Below are 18,869 nucleotides of genomic sequence, written 5' to 3'. Positions count from 1 at the left end.
ATGAAAGGGTGTCATTCGCTATTATGGACACGAGAGGGCCCCCACTTCCGCCTTTAAATAGAAACAATTACCCTAAAAAATTACCTGCTTTAACCTCGTAATGTTATCAATAACTAACTATAACATGATAGACACAACATTAGTTAGTAGTGACAAGATATTTTATCACAACCTAACAAAATACGTCGAGTAAAATGTGAACAAAAAACTATAAACCATGTTTATTGTGACCCACAGTGTGAGGTAGATATGAATGGAGGTAAGTTGTCACGTCGCCATTGTCTTTGTCTCAGCTTGCGGCCTTTTTTTGGGAGTTGGCGCATACAAGCCGTACCTAAATATGAATACAAATTTGAAGTAAAACCTTTTTTATCGTGGGACATACCGACCAATTATGAGTCGAGTGAGTTTTTTTTTTGTCGTGTATCGCCTAGCGGCCTCTATGCTGACTTCGTGTTGGCAAAGCAACATGGCCGCCGCTGTTCGTACATATTACACACATACGGGCCTCTAGAGTGGAATGGTGGGGATACATACTAAAAGTACTATGTCGTTAATTTATTAAATCTCACTATCATGTCATAAGACTTCACCTGGGTGCGCGTGCGCGACGCAGCCCTGTGTGTGTGTGTGCGCGCAAAGGCTTTGGGTGTCACGGCCCTGTGCAGACTGGGGGGTTGGGTGGCAGTGCCGATTGGCTGCAGCTCACAACCAACACACTCGGTCGCTCTCCGGGCTTGTTTTAAACACAAACCGGAGGCCAGCACCTCGACAGCGGGCGGGGATCATGTAGTCAATAAGCTAGCCCAGCACCACATGGGGGGATCGCGGATGGCTCGCTTGACACGCGTCGCCGTGTCAGACAACATGGATCCTTTTTTGTTTGTATTAGAAGTGCTACTTTTGTTTTTCTAAAGTGGCACTTTGTGGGGGGGTTAAAAAAAAAAAGGGCCGGTGCAAAGAATGAGCGCCTTGCCTCGGCCTACTCGGGACCGCTGCTGGGATTGTTGTGCACATCTGCGCACAAACACTTGCTTTGTGCCACATAATCACGCATTGGTTTCTCGGTGACCGATCACCACAAGGTGAGTTTTTTTTTTTTTTTTACCCTTCGTGTCCAGAGTCTGGCTTCCTCCTTGTTGTTTGCGCGTGTGTGTTTGTGTGTTCGCTAGCGCGCACGCGTATGTGTATGTGTGTCACCACCTCCTTGTGCAGCCTCCTCCATTGCCATGGCCCACAACAGTGAAGCCAAGCGGTACTATTGTCTGTCATTTTATGAATGGAACATGTCATGCACTATGATGTGTTTTGCTTTGCTTATATATGGAAGCCATGTTATAACAAGCTACCATATGTGTCCACTTTTGGTAACTAAAACTTGATTTTTTTTTGTTTTACTCCTTGACAGGGCAAGAGCCATGACAGCATGAGTCAGTCATACAGGCCGGCTTTTCGCTCAGCGTTTGGCTCCCCCAGCCAGCCGGAGCCGAGGCCCCACAATGGCCTCATGGGCGCTTCCTACAGGAGTCAGTGCACCATGGCCAGATTTGGATCAGAGCAGCCGTCGGAGCGCTCCGGTTGTTACAACCCTCTAAAGAGCCTGCATGACTTTAACACAAGAGTCAGGAAGTCTGACCTCCATGCTCGGAACCACTTGCATCCTTCCAGCCCAATCAGCAACAACAACGACGACAACGACGGCGATGATGATGATGACACGTTTGAGCCACCGTCAGTCCTCCTTCCTCCCTTACCATGCAACGGTAAAACAGACTCTTTTCAGTCTATTCCACATGTCAACAGAAATGGCTTCCCGACTCCAGACGCTCCACAGCGATGTTCTCCCACCGCTAACGGCTACTTGCATTCGAGCTCTCCGCTGTTTGACAGCAGTGATGTTAAACAGCGGCATAACGAGGCTTTGCACAAACATAGCGAGAACCTCATACCCTTTTACCAGACGTGGGACTACCCGGTTACAGGATCAAGAACATCAAGCAGTTCAAGCATGGATAAAAGGACTTACAAACCTACTCTCTTCAATCTCATGTCTAAAACTATATCGGAACTGAACCCCAATCTAAGCCCCAGCGCACTTCCAGACATCACCATGAGAGACGGGTGGAGCATGGATGAGGAATCAGAAAGTGATGTAGACCTTGCATGTCCTGATGCAGGGATTATTTCACCGGCTGGCACCAACTCCAATGTGAGTGGCAAAAATTGCTTAATTTAGCACCTCAGGAAACTCAAGGTCACATGATTTTTGAGGCCTTCAGATTTACTGCAGTCTTTTGTCCATGTTGAATATGTTTGTCACTCAAAAGTTAATGCTAATAATCCACTTTTTCACCTATATCATAATTCTTTAATTTTTCTGTATGTGGACCTTGCTGGAAAATGGTTGACCACCCCTGTATTAGGTGTTAATGGTTTAATTCTCCCGCTTAGTCCAACAGCCCAAAGAAAAGGCCTCTACCATCAGTGCAACACGTGGAAGGCGATGTGGTGTGGGCTAAGTTCAACAGACGGCCTTGGTGGCCATGCAGAGTTCTCTGTGACCCTCAACTCGGCCTCCACACGAAAATGAAAAGTGAGCTCAATTTAAACAATCAGCTGAAATATAATTAATTAATTATTTCATGTGTGTATAAGTTTATTCACTATGTTTTTGCTCCAGTTCCCAGTCCCCGCCCCTGTCGTATGTATTTCTTGGAGACCATTGGAGAGATGGTTGAGTGTGCCTGGGTACCCGGGAATGCCGTTTTTCCTTTCCATGGAACCTACCAGTTTGACGACCTGCCCGTGCTTCGACGGAGAGGCAAGCAGAAGGAGAAAGACTACAAATACACGGTAAAAGTACACATCTATTTTTTTTCTTTTATACATTAGTCTCATTCGTGAGCTGGAGCCTATCACATTTGATTATGTGGAATCAAACTATGGAATGGATTGAGTAAGGAAGTCAAACAATGCACAACGATGAGCCAATTCAAGAAACAACACAAATAGTTGATGTTTGCTAAATACAAGGATGAAGAGTCTTGAACCAGTCATGATGTGCTATATATATCACTATATTGACACTTACTATGGTACCCATTATGGCATTGGATGCTCATATCACCTCATACTTCTCGTACTTATATGCTAGGACTACGTTAAAAAGCCATAGCATTTCAGTATGTGGAATCAAACTATGGAATGGATTGAGTAAGGAACTCAAACAATTGTATGGTCATATCACCTCGGACTTTGGTACAAGGTGCTTTATTTAAAAAAAACAAAAAAAAACTTAAACTGTATTATGGAAAGCAGGAAGTGAACAAATGTAACAGTTACTGATTGTAAAAGTACCAGATGGAGGGGTAGGATTTAATAAGCTTTGCTTCTTCCTACTCCTTTTGGACATGTGGAACTGTGAACTGATTATGGGACAAAAAAAACCCTTAAACTATATTAGGAAAGCAGGAAGTGAACAAATGTAACAGTTACTGATTGTAAAAGTACCAGATGGAGGGGTAGGATTTAATAAGCTTTGCTTCTTCCTACTCCTTTTGGACATGTGGAACTGTGAACTGATTATGGGACAAAAAAAAACCTTAAACTATATTAGGAAAGCAGGAAGTGAACAAATGTAACAGTTACTGATTGTAAAAGTACCAGATGGAGGGGTAGGATTTAATAAGCTTTGCTTCTTCCTACTCCTTTTGGACATGTGGAACTGTGAACTGATTATGTGACAAAAAAAAACCCTTCAACTATATTAGGAAAGCAGGAAGTGAACAAATGTAACAGTTACTGATTGTAAAAGTACCAGATGGAGGGGTAGGATTTAATAAGCTTTGCTTCTTCCTACTCCTTTTGGACATGTGGAATTGTGAACTGATTATGTGATGCATTCAATTGTAATCTGATGCATGTTTAAATGAAATTAAACCATTACCGTTACTTCGGTACGGGACAAAAAAAAAAACAAAACAAAACAAAAAAAAACCTCAAACTGTATTACGGAAAGCAGGAAGTGAACAAATGTAACGGTTACTGATTGTAAAAGTACCAGATGGAGGGGTAGGATTTAATAAGCTTTGCTTCTTCCTACTCCTTTTGGACATGTGGAACTGTGAACTGATTATGGGACAAAAAAAACCCTTAAACTATATTAGGAAAGCAGGAAGTGAACAAATGTAACAGTTACTGATTGTAAAAGTACCAGATGGAGGGGTAGGATTTAATAAGCTTTGCTTCTTCCTACTCCTTTTGGACATGTGGAACTGTGAACTGATTATGGGACAAAAAAAAACCTTAAACTATATTAGGAAAGCAGGAAGTGAACAAATGTAACAGTTACTGATTGTAAAAGTACCAGATGGAGGGGTAGGATTTAATAAGCTTTGCTTCTTCCTACTCCTTTTGGACATGTGGAACTGGGAACTGATTATGTGATGCATTCAATTGTAATCTGATGCATGTTCAAATGAAATAAAACCATTACCATTACGTCGGTACGGGACAAAAAATTACAAAATAAAAAAAAAAACAAAAAAACCTCAAACTGTATTACGGAAAGCAGGAAGTGAACAAATGTAACAGTTACTGATTGTAAAAGTACCAGATGAAGGGGTAGGATTTAATAAGCTTTGCTTCTTCCTACTCCTTTTGGACACGTGGAACTGGGAACTGATTATGTGATGCATTCAATTGTAATCTGCTGCATGTTCAAATGAAATGAAACCCTTATGGACAATGTTGAGTTTCCAGTTAACCCAACATGGATGCCTTTGTACTTTCTTCTTTTGGCAGATCCCTAAAAGTTTACAGTCTGCATGGAACATCAGTGTAGCAGCAGCGGAGCGAATGCGTTCAGGTCAACTACGACACGCCAAGAGTTTACCTGCAGTGTCCCTCAATGGTGTGGAGTTTGAACACAGCCCGCTTCGTCCCGACAAACCACAGGAGACTTCCTCTTTCACCGTAGATGCAACTCCACTCTCGCCCCCCAGGAGAAATTACGTCAAAAACTCATCAGAAATGCAGTCTAATAAGAACTTAAAAACGTGCAAAAAGAAAAAGAAATGTCTGTCAGACATATTTGGTCATATTGTCAGTGGCTCAAAGGAGTCTTCAGGCAACACGCACACATTGGATCTTCATACAACAATCTATACACTGAAACAAGAACAGGACTCCCCTTATGCAGATCTGGAATCAGTTCCTGTGTTACATTGTCCAAAACGTTCTGCTGTGTCCCCAATCCATGAACGAGAGCTTGCATCAACACAGGCGTTCACTCAAATCCTTCCGTATTCTACACAAACACATCATCCTGCTATTGGGAATGTCACTAATCAGGAAACGGACATGGAAGAAACGGCTCATGGTTCGAGCAAAATCCTCCCCGCGAGTAGTCGTCTCATGACAAAAGCCATGGAAGCAAAAGACGACGTTGACGAGGTCTCCAACTCTGATGTTCTTACCGAAACACTCAGTGATGCAGCTCGGTTAAAAATGTCACCTTCTTGGGAATCGTTCACTGACGTATCTTTCTCTGTAAATCACACCTCGCCGAAGAGGCGTGCAAGGAAGGCAGACAAGAAGAAAAACCGTATCAGCTCATTGCTAACATCCGCAAATGTAGACCAGCGTGGTTCCTTCACAGAACCTGCTCAAATCAAGACTGAGAATGTTAGCCCAGACATGTCGTTATTGCACTCCCCGCCATTATGCCCCATGGATGCTTTCCAGGATGGGAAGGAAATCACATTTAAGTCTCTTGTTAATGAGAACTCCGACTCCAACGTGACTTCCTTTCATCCTGATTCCAACTACAAGTTCAGTACCTTTCTTATGCTTCTCAAAGACATGCATGACACCAGAGAGAAAGAAGGTAAGCCTCTGGTTATCCCACCATCACCGCTACTCATCAAAGAGGAACCTTTGGTCATTCCTTCTCCGCTGTGTACTGATCCTCCGAGGCAAGGCATCAAAACAGAGTTCGAACAATCGGGAACATTTTCAAAAGTCAAAAACAAGTCCAGGACTAAAGCTATCATGTCAGCAGACACATATCATTGTGAAGAATTTCCATTTCACGCTGGGAATTCGGACAAACAACGGCGAAAACAGAGACTTCCTGCCAAACTGAAGCTCGGACGACATGGTGTTTCCTGCGACATGGCCGACATGGCATTCGGCAGGGAGTTTGTCAGTGGCCACGCTGATTTAGCAGGATCCGATCATCCTATTCCCGATGATCCCACTGCCACCTACCTCGACAAGATCTCTCCAAAGAAACGCTGGCAGATTGCCGAGGAGAACAGGACCGATGTCAGTTTTGAGATGAATGTGAGAACGTCTCCCGATGTTCACGCGGAAGCCGAGAGGCAGCTAGAGAATGACTCTTTCTCAGAGTCAAGCAACGCAGCCGGTAAGGCAAACTGCTGCCGCGTTCGGCCAGGAGGTTGGTTACAAGGAAAATAATCCCAAAAATGTTTGTTCACACAGGAATGTCGAACCTGGAAAACAAACGCCTCCGTAAACCAACTAAAAGACTCCTGGAGTCTACCGAGGAATATGAACAAATATTCACACCAATAAAGAAGTCTAAGAAACACACCTTATATGATACGGTAAGATGTTCATTTCACTTTCACTTTTTTTAGGGTAAAAAAAAAGTAGCTCATTAACAGCCGAAGCTAATTTTATAAATTATGCAATTCCAACACCATATATGTATCTCCAACTCTCAAACTTTTATTATTATGATACATGAATTCATTCATTTTCTACACAGAGATGGCCGAGGGTGGGGAAAGACAAAATAAGAAGCCAAAAAGTTACCACTTCCACACAAAATAGGAGAACTCATTCATTCATTAATTTTCTCCCGCTTAACCTCACGAGCGTCACGAGGGGTGCTGGAGCCTATCCCAGTGTCTTCGGGCAAGAGGCGGGGTACACCCTTGACTGGTGGCCAGCCAATCACAGCGCACATATAGACAAACAACCATTCACACTCACATTCATACCTATGGACAATTTGGAGTTGCTAATTAACCTAGCATGTTTTTGGAATGTGGGAGGAAACCGGAGTACCCGGAGAAAACGCACGCATGCATGGGGAGAACATACAAACTCCACACAGGGATGGCCGAGGGTGGGGAAAGACAAAATAAGAAGCCATAAAGTTACCACTTCCACACAAAATAGGAGAACTCATTCATTCATTCATTTTCTACCGCTTATCCTCATGAGGGTCGCGAGGAGTGCTGGAGCCTATCCCAGCTGTCTTCGGGCGAGAGGCGGGGTACACCCTGGACTGGTGGCCAGCCAATCACAGGGCACATATAAACAAACAACCATTCACACTCACATTCATACCTATGGACAATTTGGAGTCGCTAATTAACCTAGCATGTTTTTGGAATGTGGGAGGAAACCGGAGTACCCGGAGAGAACCCACGCATGCACGGGAAGAACTATTATTATACATTATTTTTTTTAATAATGTAGAGCGCATGAGAAAGTGTAAAGAAAAACAAACATGCATATTGTGTTGTGCAGCAAGCCTGTGATTATTGATTATTGATTATCGGCTCTATGATGCTGGAGATAGTTGAGGTTAAAGGTCAGATTGATGCATGATAACTAAACATGTTTGTGTCACAGGATACCGGTGATACCAATGAAATTGTCTCGCTGCATCCGGATATCAGCATCAAGCAGGAGACGGTTGCCTCAGTGTCGCCCCTTATGGCTCCCTCTGCATCTGCGGCATCAGAGTCACATAGTCCGTCTCAGGATGAGCGCCCCCTTGAAGGACCCCTTGTATCCTCAGCCGCAAGTCAGCTTCCTCTAGACACTGACACAGCCCAGGAAGCAGATCTACCTCCAAAATCTGGTAATGGTTTAATTTCATTTGAACATGCATCAGATTACAATTGAATGCATCACATAATCAGTTCACAGTTCCACATGTCCAAAAGGAGTAGGAAGAAGCAAAGCTTATTAAATCCTACCCCTCCATCTGGTACTTTTACAATCAGTAACTGTTACATTTGTTCACTTCCTGCTTTCCATAATACAGTTTAAGGTTGTTTTTTTTTTTTTATAATGTACCTCGTACCGAAGTACGAGGTGATATGAGCATCCAATGACATAATGGGTACCATAGTAAGTGTCAATATAGTGATATATATAGCACATCATGACTGGTTCAAGACTCTTCATCCTTGTATTTAGCAAACATCAACTGCTTGTATTGTTTCTTGAATTGGCTCATCGTTGTGCATTGTTTGAGGTCCTTACTCAATCCATTCCATAGTTTGATTCCACATACTGAAATGCTATGGCTTTTTAACGTAGTCCTAGCATAGAAGTGTTTCAAATGTACTTCTTCCCTGAGATCATATTTCTCCTCTCTTGTAGAGAAGTATTGGATGACATTTTTAGCTAATTGGTTATTTTTAGCCTTATGCATTATTTTAGCTGTTTGAAGATGAACTATATCAGCAAGTTTAAGTATTTTATTAAGTATTTTAGAAATAAGGATTTAGTATGTTCTCTGTAGGCGGCATTATGAATTATCCTTACTGACGGTAATGTAGTATTTTAGCTGGAGTCGGTTCATGTCATTCTTGGTTATGAAATAATAATTATTTTTTTTTCACCCAGTTACGGACTTGGCAACAGAAAGAAAGAGGCCACGGAAACTGTCGCACAAGGTTTTGGATTGCACCATTGAAGAAGTGTCTGCTCCTGTGAAGGTGGTAAGCAGGGACTGACTTTCGTGCATGCATGCTGTTCATGTACACTCACTCACTCGCAGAGGTGTGGACTCCAGTCATAATATTGATTCCTTTGGCAATATCATCCAAGATGTGCAACTTGACCCGGACCCCAGTCTGATGACTTGAAAATGCATGCGATCGTTCGTTCATTTATACTTCTTACTGCTTAGCCACAGGTCTTATTAAAGCAGTACAGACGCTCTATCAAACGTCTTTTCACGAAAAAATGTGAAGTGATGTTTATGTTTAGTTGTCCGACCGTCTAATTTGTAATTTAAATTGTTTGATCCAATTTCCACGCAGCATCCAAGGTTCCCCTCTGGAGTTTTCTCCGAAGTCAAAGTGTTGGTCAAGAAAACTGTGATACTTCAGAAGCACATACTTAAAGAAAACGTGGTCAGTCTTTGTCAAACTATTCAATTCAATATAAAGCAATCATATTTCTCAAAGAAATGTGCATTTGTTCTGAACAGGATGGACCCGTAAAGAAAGACAAACCTGTTCCCAGCACATCTTCTGCCCCTGCTGACACCTCATCGCCCTCAGATGCCGAAGATGATCCAAGGGTTCTCACTCCAGAAAAAAAAACTGTTTTGTTGGGACCCAAGTCCCCTGAGCAGGAGAATGAGGTGACACCCTGCGGTGACACTGAAGAGAAACATAGCACTGACACTGAAACCCCCAAAGCTGAGGTGACTGTGGCACGTCCTCTTTTTTTCCACTTCAAATTGGACTGTAAGCATCAGATATGTACACAGTACAGTACACTCACTGCATGTTTTTTGTTTGTGTAGGTACTTCCTGTCAGTCTGTCTGACAGCCTCTCCTCTCTGGTGGATGTCAAAGGAAAAATAAGCGCTACTTCCTTAAAGGAGAATGTCTGTCAGGTGAGATGATGCCATACTAAATATGTACTAATTATACAATGGAAGCTTGAAAGACAAAAAACAAACCATTCAGAGTTTGCTAAATACAAGGATGAAGAGTCTTGAACCAGTCATGATGTGCTATATATATCACTATATTGACACTTACTATGGTACCCATTATGTAATGGTAATGGTTTTATTTCATTTGAACATGCATCAGATTACAATTGAATGCATCACATAATCAGTCCACAGTTCCACATGTCCAAAAGGAGTAGGAAGAAGCAAAGCTTATTAAATCCTACCCCTCCATCTGGTACTTTTCTAATCAGTAACTGTTACATTTGTTCACTTCCTGCTTTCCATAATACAGTTTACTTTTACAATCAGTAACTGTTTCATTTGTTCACTTCCTGCTTTCCATAATACAGTTTAAGGGTTTTTTTTTTTAAATAATGTACCTCTTACCGAAGTACAAGGTGATATGACCATACAATGACATAATGTGTACCATAGTAACTGTCAATATAGTGATATATAAAGCACATCATGACTGGTTCAAGACTCTTCATTCTTCTTCTTCTTCTTCTTCTTCTCTCTTCAAATGAAATGCAACCATTACCATTACAATCTTCTTGTAAGAAGAGGAGTTTGACAAGGTATTCTACGTTTGTGTAGGTGTGTGAGAGGACCGGAGACCTGCTGGTATGTGACGGCCACTGCTATGGAGCCTTTCACCCACAGTGTATTGGTTTGTCTGTGGCGCCCAAGGGAAGATTCCTCTGCCAACAATGCACCACCGGTGGGTGTACCTCGTATCTGCTACGCCTATGACTGATTTGTCTTTAGTCAACTGAATGCTCATTATTTTTTCTTCGACGCCCCCTTTTTTTTTTCTCCTCTCCAGGTGTTCACATGTGCTTTGTCTGTAAGAAGTCTGGCAATGGCGTGAAACGGTGCATGATCCCACTGTGCGGGAAGTTCTATCACACCGACTGCATCATGGCCTTCTCTGCCACGCAGCCACATAACAAAAGCTTCCGCTGCCCGTTACATGTCTGTTTGTCGTGTCACATCACCAATCCTCTCAACGCTTGCAGCTCCAAAGGTAAGAACCTCCCGAGGTTATTGAGTTAATCAGAATTTAATGTGACTTAACTGAGGAATTGGGCGTTAATTATAGCGTGTCATAGTCTAAAATTGATGTAACTCATCCAGTCACGAAAGAGTGCTGTTATTTTTTAGATAAATACACCACATGGAGGCCCTGTTGGTGGCTTTCCTGCAGAGCCACAATGTCATTTATTCATTCATTTTCGACCGCTTTTCCTCACAAGGATCGCGGGGGTGCTGGAGCCTATCCCAGCTGTCTTCGGGCGAGAGGCAGGGTACACCCTGTACTGGTGGCCAGCCAATCACAGGGCACATATAGACAAACAACCATTCACACTCGCATTCATACCTATGGACAATTTGGAGTCGCTAATTAACTTAGCATGTTTTTGGAATGTGGGAGGAAACCAGAGTACCCGGAGAAAACCCACGCATGCACGGCGAGAACATGCAAACTCCACACAGAGATGGCCGAGGGGCGGGAAAGACAAAATAAGAAGCCAAAAAGTTACCACTTCCACACAAAATAGGAGAAGAACTCATTCATTAATTTTCTACCGCTTATCCTCACAATGGTCGCGGGGGGTGCTGGAGCCTATACCAGCTGTTTTCGGGCGAGAGGCGGGGTACACCCTGGACTGGTGGTCAGCCAATCACAGGGCACATATAGACAAACAACCATTCACACTCACATGCATACCTATGGACAATTTGGAGTCGCTAATTAACCTAGCATGTTCCGGAGTACCCGGAAAAAACCCACGCATGTACGGGGAGAACATGCAAACTCCACACAGAGATGGCAGAGAGTGGGATTGAACTAGCTGTGAGGTCTGCGCGCTAACCACTCGCCCGCCGTGCTGCCTACAATGTCATTTAATGTTCATAAAATGGCTGATAATCACATGTCAAGACTGCAGCATGGAGTCTAAATCTTTCTTTTCGTGCCCAGGTCGCTTGGCTCGCTGTGTGCGCTGCCCCGTGGCTTATCACGCCAATGACAACTGCATGGCAGCCGGCAGCTTGGTGCTGGCCAACAACAGTTTCCTGTGTCCAAACCACTTCACTCCTCGGAAGGGCTGCAAGAATCACGAGCACATCAACGTTAGCTGGTGCTTCGTGTGCTCTGAAGGTTGGATGAACTTGATTGTTATAAAATGGACTTGGACTTGGACCTTATCTTAAGTTTTTGTTGAGCAACTTTTATGATATCATCTGATGAGACATAGTAGTCTACACCAATTCATTTATACTATGTTGTAATATTTCCCTTCTCACCAGTGGGATTTTATCGGACAAATCAATACCTCATCCCTAACAATGCATTGCATGCTATTGCTGTGATTCCGCAGGAGGCAGCCTGCTTTGCTGTGAAGCCTGTCCTGCTGCTTTTCATCAGGAATGTCTGAATATGGAGATGCCTCAAGGCAGCTGGTTCTGCAACGACTGCAAAGCGGGGAAGAAGCCACGTATCAAGGATATACTGTGGGTCAAATGGGGGCGGTACAGGTAAGGACCCCAGTATTTGGATACACGCAAGTTAGGTAGAAGTTAGTTGACTCTTGTTTGAGGGGAATTAGCCATTGTTATGTTACTCCTTCCCTCTGGAGCTTAATTTGAGAGGTTTAATTTTCACAAGATTAAAATTAAGTCATGGAGTTGTACAATGTACAACTACTGTTGAAAAGTTATTCGTTTAAATCTTTGTAGTCGCCCCCTGCTGGCCGTTATGAAGTACAGCTTTGCTAAATACAATCAAGCACTTTTCCTGCAAAGACATGCAACCCAAAGTGCTTTACAGAATTAAAAACAATTACCACAATTAAAAAAAAAAACAATTACAAAGAAAGCCCCTCCATACTAGACACACACACACAATCACACACAGTAGAGAGACATGGCATGGCACTGAGGATCAGCCTTTGGGGGCCGTCCACACTGGGAGGAGCCACAAGCCGTGCCATTGGGGGACCAGCACCCGGGCCCCCCAACTCCGACAGACTCCCACATCAAAGAGAGGAACCCCAGCTGGCCGGGTCGAAGGGACCCAAGGATGGCACCCCCTCAGCAGACCCTACAGCCCCCAGTGTGGAGAACCCCCCCTGAGGAAACACTGGAGTTAAAAACTAAAGACTTAAGAGCATAAAATAGGACTAAAAAGATAAAAAAAAAACGTAAGAAAAGTTTAAAATATTAGTTAAAAGCCTGATTAAAAAGGTGCGTCTTTAATCCATTTTTAAAAATATCAACAGTCTCCGCAGTCCTGAGGCTCTCCGGCAGGAGACTTTGTTTGATGTAAAAATATAAAAACGGTACCACTTTAAAAAAAGGCCCACACTTCACTTTATATCACACATATTTTTTTATGTTTGTTTATGTTTATGTAGGTGGTGGCCTGCCGAAGTGTGTCTGGCCAAAGATGTCCCGAATAACATCCTGAGAATGAAACACGAGGTGGGAGAGTTCCCGGTGCAGTTTTTCGGCTCCAAAGATTTTGTTTGGACTTATCAGGCCCGAGTTTTCCCGTACATGGAAGGCGACACTCACAACATCGAGAAAATGGGCAAAGGTGCAGATGGGGTGTACAAAAAGGGTAAGATGCGCTCTCATTTGTGTGTTTTTGTTTGATTAGCATAGCATAACTGAAGATGGTGTCTGTGTTTATAGCCTTGACCGAGGCTGCAGAGAGATTCAGGGAACTCCAAACAGAAAAGGAGATGAAGCAGCTTCAGGAAGACAGAAAGAATGACAGGAAACCTCCTCCATATAAGCACATAAAGGCATGCTTTGTCACTGATTGGCCATTTTCTTTGTGACAATACCCCATATTAAACCTGATTTTAACCTTTTAGGTAAATAAGCCAATCGGAAAGGTGCAAATCATCACAGCCGACCTATCGGAGGTCCCGCGCTGTAACTGCAAGGCCTCCGACGAGAACCCGTGCGGCGTTGATTCGGAGTGCATCAATCGAATGCTGTTGTACGAGTGCCACCCTCAGGTGTGCGCAGCCGGGGAGCGATGTCAGAATCAGGCCTTCACGAAACGCCAGTACACACACGTGGAGATATTCAGGACATTGTCGCGTGGCTGGGGTTTACGGGCCGTGTCCAACATCAAGAAGGTACTTACGACTCTTCACGGTTTGTTTTTTTCCCTTGTTGTCCTCGTCACTCATGCGCTTTGTGTGTTCTCCGCAGGGAGCTTTCGTGAGCGAATATGTCGGCGAGGTGATCGATGAAGAAGAATGTCGGGCTAGAATCCGTCATGCTCAGGAGAATGACATCTGTAACTTCTACATGCTGACACTAGATAAGGTAAGAGTCTGATTCCGCCAGCAAGTAGTTGGAGTACAATACTTATGGAGAGTGGCGCTGGACAAACTGGTTCTTTTGATTGGTTGACGCAGACTAGTTGGCTTTTTTTCACATCCATCCAGCATGGATACACACATTAATTAATTGGGACAACACAACTCAAGATTGATAACAAACCTACGAAATTGTCCATCTCTGTGTGGAGTTTGCATGTTCTCCCTGTGCATGCGTGGGTTTTCTCCAGGTACTCCCGTTTTCTCCCACATTCCAAAAACATGCTCGGTTAATTGGCGACTCCAAATTGTCCATAGGTATGAATGTGAGTGTGAATGGTTGTTTGTCTATATGTGCCCTGTGATTGGCTGGCAATCAGTCCAGGGTGTACCCCGCCTCTTGCCCGAAGACAGCTGGCATAGGCTCCAGCACCCCAGCGACTCTTGTGAGGATAAGCGGAAGAAAATGAATGAATGAATGAATGAGTTCTCCTATTTTGTGTGGAAGTGGTAACTTTTTGGGTTCTTATTTTGTCTTGCCCCACCCTCGGCCATCTCTGTGTGGAGTTTTTATTAGCGACTTTAGCGACTCCAAATTGTCCATACGTATGAATGTGAGTGTGAATGGTTGTTTGTCTATATGTGCCCTGTGATTGGCTGCCGATCAGTCCAGGCTGTACCCCGCCTCTCGCCCGAAGACAGCTGGAATAGGCTCCAGCACCCTCCACAACCCCTGCGGTAGAAAATCAATGAATGAATGAATGAGTCCTCCTCCTATTTTGTGTGGAAGTGGTAACTTTTTGGCTTCTTATTTTGTCTTTCCCCACCCTCGGCCATCTCTGTGTGGAGTTTACATGTTCTCCCCGTGCATGCGTGGGTTTTCTCCGGGTACTCCGGTTTCCTCCCACATTCCAAAAACATGCTAGGTTAATTAGCGACTCCAAATTGTCCATAGGTATGAATGTGAGTGTGAATGGTTGTTTGTCTATATGTGCCCTGTGGTTGGCTGGCGATCAGTCCAGGGTGTACCCCGCCTCTCGCCTGAAGACAGCTGGGATAGGCTCCAGCACCCCCGCAACCCTCGTGAGGATAAGCTAAAATTTCCACTATCCTGCAAAACTGATGTGCAACCACAATGTCTTTTGTGGCTATTTTTAGCCTATTCTCTGTCAAACATGGCTGGGATGTTGATGCGTCCTTCACCATACCGAGTACTGTAGGCTTACAAAGTATGTACTCTTCAGTTTGTAGTGCAGACAATAATAGCTGTAAGTCGCAGATTAGGGATCAGTGGGACACTTAGGACTTGGCCATTGACCTGTAAACTTACCCTGTCAATTCTTAATGCGCTTACATAACATGCAATTTAAAATCGTTTTATTCCAGGACAGAATCATCGATGCCGGACCCAAAGGGAACCAGGCCCGCTTCATGAATCACAGCTGCCAGCCAAACTGTGAAACCCAGAAATGGACTGTGAATGGGGACACGCGCGTAGGACTGTTTGCACTACAAGAAATCCCAGAAGGTTCCGGCGACTGTCTGCACCTTGACGTGGTAGCGTACACCATGTAGTAATATCCAACATCAACTTGACGGAGTATTTACTTTAGGTGTGGAGCTGACTTTCAACTACAACTTGGAGTGTCTTGGTAACGGCAAGACCGCATGTAAATGCGGAGCCCCCAACTGCAGCGGCTTTCTTGGTGTTCGACCGAAGGTAAAAAATGATCTCTTATGTCAGTGCTTGAACAATGCGTGTAATTGGGTGTAAAAAAAAAAAAAAAAAAATCAAATTTCCATGCTTATAGTTGAGTCAGAACAACATCTAAGTATCTATTTGACCTGAAAGAACATCCATCTTGGTGTGCTTCTATTCAGAACCAGCCGTCAGCTGAGAAACTGAAGGAAGGGAAGAAAAGAGTGTCCATGAAGAAGAAAACGAAGCAAGAGGTGACCAAAGAAAGGGAGGATGAGTGTTTCAGCTGCGGTGACGGCGGCCAGATTGTGTCCTGTAAGAAGCCCGGTTGCCCGAAAGTCTACCATGCGGACTGTCTGAACCTGGCCAAGAGGCCTGCAGGCAAGTATTGCTATTGCTAAGTGGGCGGGGGGGTCTTCCATGATTGATGAATAAGATGCTTGAAGCGTCTGCGCCAACTTCTGATGTGACTACAGGGTGTTGAACATCCGAACTTTTTGCTATTCATGATCTCAAGGAGGGGGCTGCACGGCGGTCTAGTGGTTAGCACACAGACCTCAAAGCTAGGAGACCTGAGTACAATCCCACCGTCCCACCATCTCTGTGTGGAGTTTGCATGTTCTCTCACATGTGTGGGTTTTCTCCGGGTACTCCGGTTTCCTCCCACATTCCAAAAACATGCTAGGTTAATTAGCGACTCCAAATTGTCCATAGGTATGAATGTGAGTGTGAATGGTTGTTTGTTTATATGTGCCTTGTGATTGGCTGGCCACCAGTCCAGGGTGTACCTCGCCCGCTCTCGCCCGAAGACAACTGGGATAGGCTCCAGCACCCCCGTGACCCTCGTGAGGATAAGCGGTAGAAAATGAATGAATGAGTTCTCCTATTTTGTGTGGAAGTGGTAACTTTTGGCTTCTTATTTTGTCTTTCCCCACCCTTGGCCATCTCTGTGTAGAGTTTGCATGTTCTCCCCGTGCATGCGTGGGTTTTCTCCGGGTACTCCGGTTTCCTCCCACATTCCAAAAACATGCTAGGTTAATTGGCGACTCCAAATTGTCCGTAGTTTTGAATGTGAGTGTGAATGGTTGTTTGTCTATATGTGCCCTGTGATTGGCTGGCCACCAGTCCAGGATGTACCCCTGCCTTTCGCCAGAAGACAACTGGGATAGGCTCCAGCACCCCCATGACCCTTGTGATAAGCGGTAGAAAATGAATGAATGAGTTCTATTTTGTGTGGAAGTGGTAACTTTTTGGCCACCAGTCCAGAGTGAACCCCGCCTCTCTCCCGAAGACAGCTGGGATAGGCTCCAGCACCCCCGGGACCCTTGTGAGTATAAGCGGTAGAGAATGAATGAGTTCTCCTCCTATTTTGTGTGGAAGTGGTAACTTTTTAGCTTCTTATTTTGTCTTTTCCCACCCTCGGCCATCTCTGTGTGGAGTTTGCATGTTCTCCCCGTGCATGCGTGGGTTTTCTCCGGGTACTCCGGTTTCCTCCCACATTCCAAAAACATGCTAGGTTAATTAGCGACTCCAAATTGTCCATAGGTATGAATGTGAGTGTGAATGGTTGTTTGTCTATATGTGCCTTGTGATTGGCTGGCCACCAATCCAGGATGTACCCCCGCCTCTTGAATGAATGAATGAATGATCTCGAGGAACTTCTTTCTTTAGCGAAGCGTTTCAGGTTGTGCAGGGGCGTCAAACGACAGACGGTTATGTTGCAGTGGGGTGTCCCACAAGTCTGAAGGCCTTCATCTGTGTGTCAATGACTGAATTTCATCATCTCGTTTGAAATGGGTGCAGTTTGTACAGGACAATGACACAGAAAAATGGTGGACAAAATGGAGGCTTTCACAGTGTAAAATGGGCTTAAGTTAAACAATGTTTCAATAATAATATGCTTTCCAGGTCGATGGGAGTGTCCCTGGCACCAGTGTGATGTCTGCGGTAAAGAGGCGGTGTCCTTCTGCCAGATGTGCCCCAGCTCATACTGCAAAGCGCACCGCGATGGCATGCTCTTCATCTCCAAGCTGGACGGCAAGCTGTCCTGTAGTGAACACGACCCGTGTGGACCCGACCCCCTAGAGCCGGGCGAGATCCGTGAATATGTTGTTCCTAATGCGCCTTCTTCGAAACCTGGCGCTGTGACGTCGCCGCTCCCGGACTCTGGAGGTTCAACTCCCGTTGCCTCACATGACCCTAAACGTGAGCCTCCTCCTCGTCTCTACATTAACACAAAGACGGCTACCTCGAGCTTCATCCCTAGCAGCAGGTCTTACCTCACACAAAGGACAGAAGACAAAACTTTGTCCAGCCCGACCTCCTCGAAAGATGACAGCGAGGATGCCGAGATGGAGGACGGGGAGGTGTGCGGATTAGAGGTCGACTTGGAAGAAGACGACGACGACTACGATGAAGACAATAATGAATCAGAGGACGACGGGGAAGAGATCGAGTTAGTAGAAGATGAAGAAGGTGAGCCAATGTACGGAGACAGCTTGGAGGAAGAAGATGAGGAGGCAGATGACAGTTGGGGTGATTACGTGGAAGAAGATGCCGGTGACGACTGGGGCCGAGTGGAGGAGGATGACAAGTGACCCTCGGTAAAGTCACCTACTGTACTTGAATGCAACATTGCCTTCCCCTTGGTACAACATTGCCTTCTCATGTCAGACTGCTGCACTGATGCTGGGGATGCTAATCGGTGCTAATGCTCCAGGGCTCATTCACTCAGTTTCTTGTACTTTTGTTCATATTGTGTTTATTTGTGTCTGGTGCTGTTAGCTTCAGTTGTTTATTCTTTTAAACATTGTTTACATTTTTTTTTTTGTTTAAATACATGTTTGAAATATAAAAAATTGAGAAGATATATCTGACCAAACTGTAATTATAAGGGCATTTTGTTGTCGTTATTGTCTTCACTTTGTCTTCTTAAAAAAAAATGCAAGAGAGGTCGTCTCACTTGTCAATGTTTCCATGGTTTATTTTCACCGTGATGCAAAAATAAACACACTGGAGTCAAACTGCAAAAAGTTTGTCCTGAAACAATCAACTCCTAATTTATATTGGCAATGGTGTTTCCATAATTTAC

At 44.3% G+C, this 18,869-nt stretch overlaps 2 protein-coding genes across 2 annotated transcripts in view; one reads left to right on the top strand and one right to left on the bottom strand.

Annotated features, from left to right (window-relative positions):
* Positions 1 to 18,869, bottom strand: part of eif1ad (eukaryotic translation initiation factor 1A domain containing) — a 203,004-nt gene that overhangs the window by 156,418 nt on the left and 27,717 nt on the right. The gene's annotated exons all lie outside the window — the stretch shown is intronic.
* On the top strand, positions 37 to 18,830 carry LOC131110510 (histone-lysine N-methyltransferase, H3 lysine-36 specific). The gene is made up of 23 exons (XM_058063702.2): positions 37 to 259; positions 1,409 to 2,209; positions 2,452 to 2,593; positions 2,681 to 2,853; positions 4,804 to 6,427; positions 6,505 to 6,629; positions 7,669 to 7,900; positions 8,674 to 8,768; positions 9,093 to 9,185; positions 9,263 to 9,481; positions 9,584 to 9,676; positions 10,337 to 10,460; positions 10,566 to 10,766; positions 11,724 to 11,903; positions 12,124 to 12,280; positions 13,159 to 13,364; positions 13,439 to 13,551; positions 13,624 to 13,893; positions 13,970 to 14,086; positions 15,466 to 15,607; positions 15,693 to 15,799; positions 15,961 to 16,159; positions 17,687 to 18,830. The coding sequence occupies exons 1-23, from the start codon at positions 254 to 256 to the stop codon at positions 18,373 to 18,375; spliced, it is 6,108 nt and encodes a 2,035-aa protein (XP_057919685.2). The 5' UTR covers positions 37 to 253; the 3' UTR covers positions 18,376 to 18,830.

Source organism: Doryrhamphus excisus, linkage group LG22 (assembly GCF_037039965.1).
Source record: "Doryrhamphus excisus strain RoL-2023G ecotype Guam linkage group LG22, RoL_Dexc_Guam_v1.1, whole genome shotgun sequence".
Taxonomy (NCBI): domain Eukaryota; kingdom Metazoa; phylum Chordata; class Actinopteri; order Syngnathiformes; family Syngnathidae; genus Doryrhamphus; species Doryrhamphus excisus.
Note: the sequence above shows the minus strand (reverse complement) of the source record. Positions and strands in the feature narration are given on the sequence as shown.

Bases quoted from the DNA above. Each gene is read 5' to 3' on its own strand.
- LOC131110510 (XM_058063702.2), top strand. The intron at 2,854-4,803 runs GTAAAAGTACAC...TTCTTTTGGCAG, and splicing joins AGAAAGACTACAAATACACG to ATCCCTAAAAGTTTACAGTC. The intron at 14,087-15,465 runs GTAAGAGTCTGA...GTTTTATTCCAG, and splicing joins ACATGCTGACACTAGATAAG to GACAGAATCATCGATGCCGG.